Raw genomic sequence first — 7,644 nt, 5'->3', positions numbered from 1 at the left:
AAATGCAGCCACTTTAATCATACAATTCCAAGTTGTAGTAATTTAGGTGTAGTTATATGTTAATAACAACTTTAAAGAACTCTCATAGCTGGAAAGCTCTTTAATAATTTGTGATACATTGTAGGCATTATGCTCTTTAAAACATATCAACCTTTATCAATTTATGACCCAATATAGCATTAGTGTGTGATATGTGATGGGTATTTAAATTTGGCCAAAAATCCTTATTTCAAAAATGTTTTAAGGCTACTTGCATTGGAATGTCATTATATGGTGTAGTACATGGTGTTTATTCACAATTCAAAAATGTCAACAAAGTTGAACAATTTAAAAGACATGAATGCCCTTTATCACCCTCCGCATCAAAAACAACCTATCCAATCCAATCAACGTGAAAGTAACAAGTGGTGAAATGGCTTTTCATGGGAACACCATTCAACTTCTTTAAAGCTAGAAATTAATTATTAGTCAACATAGTGTAGTAGTTGGGAAGTACACTCTAAAGAGTAAAAAGCAATAAAAAGGTCAACCAAGTCAACCTAATTTACAGGCATTGAAACAAATACAATAATAGTAGTAGTAGTAGTAAAAGGGCAGTCTTGGAAAGAAGCGGTGTGACATTTTTCATTTTCGCGGTGCCTTGTATAATGTTACACATCATGGATGGATCACATTTCTGAGAGCTTTGACTTTGACCATTTGTATAAATAGGTCTCAACTCTTCAAATGCATTTCTTCATGAATCCTCAATGAATCTGGACACTTGAATCATTGGATGGTTGTTGGATGAAATCCGACCCATCTTCATCCAGGGATGGAAGGTGTAAATCCTGAAAAAACAACACAAGGACATAAGGTTGACTAAATTGCAAAAATGGTCCCTGTGGTTTGTGAGTTTTTGCAGTTTGTACCTGTGATTGTAAGAGCTGATTTGGCTGCTGATCTTGGGCGGATGAATAGGCTTGTGGTTGAGACATTCGATAATATGGCTCTTTTAGATCCAGTCTGCAGCTTGATGTTTGTAGTATTCCTCCTTGTTCAGCACCCGGGCCCCACATTTTAGCTATACAACAATTCAACACATAAATCATCTTTTTTCAAATCTCCCAATTACCAATATTCTATGATAGAGGGTATTTACGTCTTTTGTACAAACCAGAGGTTCCACCTTTTACAAGAAAACTTGCAACGTTTTTTGTCCCACCCAAAAAGGTGGGAGATGGACTCCCTCTCGATCTCTCATATGTACAAAAGACATAAATGCCCTTCTCATCCTCATCGTTTTTTAAATCTTCCAATTACCAATATTCTATGATGAGTAGAGGGCATTTACGTCTTTTGTACAAACGAGAGGTTCCACCTTTTGTAAGAAAATTTGCAAATTTTTTGTCCCGCCCAAAAAGGTGGAACAAGGTGAGACATGGACTCGCTCTCAATCTCCCGTATGTGCAAAAGACATAAATACCCTTCTCATCCTCCTCATCGAAAATAGCCTTGGAAAGCTTGTCTAGTCCTTGTGTCTGGCTGCGTTTGTTGCATGTGATTGGACTTACTAGACAAGCTTTGTAGGACTATTTTCAATGATGAGGATGCCAAGGGCATTTACATCTTTTGTACATACGAGAGATCGAGAGGGAGTCCATGTCCCGCCTTGTTCCACCTTTTTGGATGGGACAAAAAAGTTGCAAATTTTCTTGTAAAAGGTGGAACCTCTCGTTTATATAAAAAACGTAAATACCCTCTACTCATCATAGAATATTGGTAATTGGAAGATTTAAAAAATAAAAAAAAAATGTGGTATGAATAATGAATCATGTGTTATTTTTACAAGGAAGGAAAAGGAAAAGGAACCTGATAGGGTGAGGTTAATAGTGTAACTCTGAGCACTGTGTGCAATCATGTGAAGATGACCACTTATTTCTTGACCAGGCATCACATAAATTGGTTGTGACAGAACACAACGAAGTTGATACCAGTGAGTTGTGGGTGCACCAGGGGCTGTGGTCAACCACCTTTGCACTGTGCTGTAATGTAAGTCAACATACAAATTTATTTTATTTTTTTATTTTTTCTAAATAACTAGAAAAAATATATAACTTATTACCTTCCATTGAAGAGAACATCAAACCAACATGCTAAACCATGTATCCTTGTGCCCACAGAAGCAGTGAATTTTAGTGGAATGTCAATTTCATACAAATCCTCTTCCTGTATATGAAATAAGAAAAAAATATATATATCCAGAATTCACATTCATTTAATAATATTATAATTTTTTTTACCTATAATGGCAATGTAATTAAAAAAAATGGGAATACCTTGACAGTAGTAAAATTGATGACATGGGAAACAGCAGGAGCCACTAATAACCTCGGATCAAAAGCATCAACCACTGGCTGAAAACATCATCAAACACAATGTTGTCATATTAAGAATTACATTATTAAAAATTAAATTATTAATTGAATGTTAAAAACATTCATAACAAAATCGGATGTATTTTAATGTGTGAAATGGAAGAAAGAGAAACCTGTGAAAAATATCCTTGGAATGCAGTTCCATGTAAAGCTGTTAAATCAACCCCATAATAGTTTTGTTGTTGCCAAAAGAGGGCCTGGATAACAAGTGTATATTTTATAGAAATAAGAAACATAAAAACTACTTTTTACAAATAATAATCATGACATGATATGATACGCCTAATATCAACCAAAAAAAAAAAACAAATAGAATGAAGAAATGATATTGGGAACAAAAAGTCCATACCTTGTTTGCAATCTCAACATACAGATACTCATCACTGAATGGTGCCATATGAATTCTGCAAAATAAAATATTAATTTTTCTTTATTATATCAAAAATAGCAATGAAAAGTGCTTTGTTTTTTGACATATTGCTATAATTGGCTAGTTTTTTCAAAGTACATGTTCAAGGAAGATGCTAAAATGTATTGAAATAGAGTCTCAAAAATTAAGATAAACAACAAAAAAAAAAAACGTTATTATATATCATAATATCCCTTTCATTGATCAACACAAACATCAAAAGACAACTTGTAAATGTAATCAACATAAAATGAAAATTGATTCGATTATAATTTATATTTGTACTCTCAAGATGCAAGTTTAATTAATCACCTTCCAACAGTAGGGAACATTTTCCCATTAGGAACAAGAAATCGATCTCTTGCAATCACATATGACTCCAACATTCTTTCATTCACTAACAATGTGCCTGTAAAAAGTAGAATATCATAAGTGAAATGGTTGTGATGGGTAGGGGTAGGGGTAAAACCGTAATTCTTATCTTACCCATTGGCTCTGAGATCAATATATCTGCTTTTTCAGGCAATTCAACATCTTCCACTTTGCCCTTGATAACCTTCATTTTAGAAAACCACATAACACCCTTCTATTAAGGAAACCAACTTTATATGTAGCTTAAAAATTGTACTAAAAAGGGTAGGGGTATAACCGTAATTCTTTGTCCCAAAATAGGATTCCCAGCAATGAGCTTCTGAGCATAGTCAGCCATTTCAGATGCTTCCACAGCATAAACATGTTTAGCACCAGCCTAATAAACAACAACAGCAATGTGATTTTAGTCATTAACTCATTATACATGACATTTTAAATTGTAAATGAAAGAATGTTGGAGGGTATAAGTGTCTTTTTGTAGCACCTGAGCAGCAAATAAGGATAGTATGCCACTTCCTGCACCTACATCAACCACTACACGCCCAACAAAATCCGCTTGGTTTTCGATTACTGCAGCATAATAGGATCCTGAAAATAGAAACATTATCATGTATTTTAGCTCCAAAATAATGTATTTTTGTAATTGTTTATTATAGTTTATAACATTAAGTCAAAAGGAAACACAAATATATAGTTTATAACATTAAGTCAAAAGAAAAAAAACAATAGAAACACTGGTCAAGAAAGTCAATGAAAAAGAACAAGAAGGAGATTATCTTGACCTGTTCTCACATAATCCTGCAACATATTTTGCTGATGAAGCAATTGTCCATAGTAATGGAAATACATTTTTGCAGAAGAAGCTTCTATTTTATCATCAAACTTGCTTTTAGAAGAAGAAAGTGTTCCATTTGGTAGATCTGATCCTGTAAAAAAAAACAATAAATAATTAGCTCCATTTAGTAGTATTTATTCCTTTACAATAATCTATGTGAAAAGAGTAACACAAACACGGTGATCTTAAATAAAGGAAAGATGTTATTCACATCAAAAACTAAACCTCATGGGATATCAAATGCTCCAAAATGCTAATCATTACATTTTAAATTAATATAAATTGGAAAGTGGAAGGTATTATCATGAAAAAGCTATTATAAATATAAATTACATACCTTGAATAACCACTTCCGTTTTCCATTGCTCAAATGCACCATGGAAGGAGCTATTTTCCTCCTCATCTTTAAATATAATAGTTACTCCCTTCGAATAAATTTTCTGAATTTAACATTAAAGTATTAATACATGCAAATTGCACTTATAATACTGTTAAATGTATAAACAACATACTTTCTTAGGGCTAAATGCAAAAAAGCAATGTACATTCAATAATTTTGTGTATTATAGCATCGTATGTTCATTTCTTTATATCAATGCAATACACCTTTTTTTTTTCTTATTAAGAGTCTGGATCTTGAAAATCTACCCTACTATAGCATTGTAGGAGTGTAGGACATTGTACTTTAACAAATATACACATTTATAGCAATAAAAAGTGCTTTGTAATTAAATGGAATTGCCATGATTGGGTAGATCCTTCAAAGAATAGTGTTGTAATAGGAAGAAATGAAGGAAAGATGTTGTAATAAACAAAAAAAATGAAAGTGTGTTGCTATTTTTCCATTTGGATCTTACCTCTTTGGTGGTTTCAGAACCTTCTGATACACAAAGAGATTGAACTTCACCCAACCTGAAAAGCTTAAACCCCCAAAAGTATAAACAGTGAGCAGATGAACACAAACTAAATACAAAACTTTAGTTACTCAAATTAGAATGCTAAAAAGAATGATATATCATCACAATTTACAAGCTTATAGTGAATTAAAAGTGCTCCCTCCACTCCAAAACTAGAGTCCACTTTGTAGTCTTTATAGTGTTAAATGACCCAATGTAGTCAACTATACCACATATCCTCATATCATATAAATGGGGCCCATAAAATGGAAACGAGAAATCAAAAGAGGGAAGGGAAAAAGTGCTCAAATTTACAACTCAAAATGCATATAGTCATATACTTTGGAAGGTGGATTCTGACAAAGGGGGCACTTGGAAAGAAAAATAGTGAGAAAGCAATCCCTCAAGGGGGTAAAAGACCACAAGTTTTACCCTACGATGTCATAAATGGTAATGTTGTAAGGTTAAAACACATCCAAGTACAAATCAAGCAGGCTATGAAACAGAGACTAAAATCAAACCAAAAGCATGCTCTTATTGAGAATAAGTTAATCAAAACAACACATATGATCAGAGTCTAGTTGCTAAACTTTGAGCATCAAGAAATACAACTATGTAACCGAAAACAAAAGGGTTAGATTCCAATAAATTGCAAACTTCCGTTAACTATCAAACTAATAACGAATCAAAGAGGCGATGGAAGAGAGATACCTGAGTGGTTCGAAGGTCGAAGTGAATAGAGTGTTGTCCGTCGGGCTCTAAGAAGAACCGTAGCTCCGGGAACCCTGAAGCGGAACCAAATGTCGCCGAAAGAGGACCAGACACGGAGTTTGGTGGGTTTGATGAGAGCAAAGTAATAGAAGCAACAGTGAAATTCTGATGGTGCTTCAGATTTTCACCTGGCAGAGCAGCCATGTTGTATTGGAGCTTACTCTGTTTCAGTCGCTAGATTACGTGTGCATATATGTTGGAATCGTCTCTTCCTCTGTCTGTATATATATGTATGTATATATAATGTGGGTGCGTGTGAAATATAAGTTAGGGTTTATGGGTTTGGAGAGAGAAAGCGCGAAGGTTAAAAGAAAAGTGGAGATTTGAGAGAGAGAAAGAGAGAGAGGGCCGCAGTCACTCTTGCTTTTGTTCGCTCCTTTGTTCTTGCTGGGTTAGTCTGGATCCTCCCATTTTGAAAGTAAACCCAAAAATAACAACTAAAAACAAATATGGCCTATTTTGTACACTTAGTTTTTAAGATTTTCATATGAAATAGTATATAAATAACTCATTTTGTCTATACAATTTTCTCATATTATATGAATTTTTTCGATTGAACTATCCAAAGGATGTTCTCATACGAAGTAGGTCGATTAAGTAGGTCGATTTTCACTAAAAAATCGTTGTAAAATATAAAATGACTAAGTTACCTTTAATGTTTACTTTTCAAAATATAATAAAACTTATATCGTTTACCACATTTTGATTGTATAATTTATTATTAATATTAACCACATTTTGATTGTATAATTTGTTATTAATATTAACCCCACCTCCACCTAATTGGACATTCATATTCGAATGACAACCACCATTCATCTACTTCGATGAAAGTCACCAACCCCCTCTCCTCCCAATCGCTTCAAGGTGATATATTATGTTGTCGGTGTCTTCCCACTCTCTATCCAATGAAGGGTGATTATTGGGATGTTTATGTTGTATTATATACATGTGCATAATTGTATGACAATAGTGTAGCTTAATGGGGCGTGCAATCATGATGAATAGTAAACAGTTTGATGATCTTAATACTAATATGAAACATTGTAAGTGTTGTGAGGAAGCCATGCCAAAGACTACAAAGCGTTATGGAGTGAAAAGACTAGGTTAAAGGTAGCACATCCGCTAAAACATCCATTTTATGGGTTTTCTTAAAATAGCTTAACAAAACCAAGTTTTGATGGAAAAAGGTCCCAAAGTTTAAGTATTTAAGTTGTTTATCAAAATAATTTAAGTATTTAAGTTGTTTATTAAAATGTGAGGTTGCAACAATTCATCATAAGCATAAGTAAATTAAAAGGTTTTACATATCAAAATGTATTATGACAGTCCAAGCTTCTTCTACTTTCTATTTTCTTAAAATCTCGTAATTTGAATATATATATATATATATATATATATATATATATATATATATATATATATATATATATATATATATATATATATATATATATATATATATATGTCAAAATATATAAGTTAGACTTGAAAATCATAGTGATATTCCTGGGTCAACTCTTAGGGGGTGTTTGGTATAAGGAAATAAAACTAGGGAAAAAGAATTGATTCATTTTCTCATGTTTGATTAACAAAAAAATAAAGAATTGAGAAATAAATCAATTCATTTTCCATCAAAATAATTCTCTATTTTTAAGAGAGAAAATAAAAAAGGGAAGGATCGAAAACAACAAAAAAAAGGCGGAGAATTGAAACTAACCCTCATTCAAACTCCGTGAAGAGCATCAATCCGGAATTTATGAAAACCGTGTATTCGATTTCGCATCCAATCGGCCATTCGACCCACTTCGCATGTAATTGGCCCTCTGTTCACGCTTCACTGTTGCTCGATAAAATCATTCACGCATGTTGAGTTCGAATTTAGTTGTGAGGTGTCGAAGTCATTTGTAGCTTGTTAAGATTCGAAGTCTCTATGTTAGATTC

At 33.1% G+C, this 7,644-nt stretch overlaps 1 protein-coding gene across 1 annotated transcript; it reads right to left on the bottom strand.

Annotated features, from left to right (window-relative positions):
* Nucleotides 1-417: 417 nt before the first annotated feature.
* On the bottom strand, nt 418-6,084 carry LOC145115266 (putative histone-arginine methyltransferase 1.3). Its single transcript, XM_079051527.1, has 15 exons — nt 5,641-6,084; nt 4,891-4,953; nt 4,371-4,473; nt 3,981-4,124; nt 3,683-3,786; nt 3,476-3,574; nt 3,313-3,382; nt 3,139-3,235; nt 2,767-2,821; nt 2,531-2,614; nt 2,319-2,396; nt 2,105-2,208; nt 1,852-2,024; nt 912-1,063; nt 418-830 (listed from the first exon to the last, which is right to left on the bottom strand). Exons 1-15 carry the CDS (start codon nt 5,842-5,844, stop codon nt 747-749), a joined length of 1,614 nt encoding a protein of 537 aa, XP_078907653.1. The 5' UTR covers nt 5,845-6,084; the 3' UTR covers nt 418-746.
* Nucleotides 6,085-7,644: the final 1,560 nt, after the last annotated feature.

The sequence above is a fragment of the Lactuca virosa genome, chromosome 5 (assembly GCF_052849685.1).
Source record: "Lactuca virosa cultivar CGN04683 chromosome 5, Lactuca_virosa_CGN04683_v6, whole genome shotgun sequence".
NCBI lineage: Eukaryota > Viridiplantae > Streptophyta > Magnoliopsida > Asterales > Asteraceae > Lactuca > Lactuca virosa.
Note: the sequence above shows the minus strand (reverse complement) of the source record. Positions and strands in the feature narration are given on the sequence as shown.

Bases quoted from the DNA above. Each gene is read 5' to 3' on its own strand.
- LOC145115266 (XM_079051527.1), bottom strand. From the start codon at position 5,844: ATGGCTGCTCTGCCAGGTGAAAATCTGAAGCACCATCAGAATTTCACT. The intron at 3,383-3,475 runs GTTATACCCCTA...TCTAAAATGAAG, and splicing joins TTTTGGGACAAAGAATTACG to GTTATCAAGGGCAAAGTGGA. The intron at 2,209-2,318 runs GTATTCCCATTT...TTTCATATACAG, and splicing joins TCAATTTTACTACTGTCAAG to GAAGAGGATTTGTATGAAAT.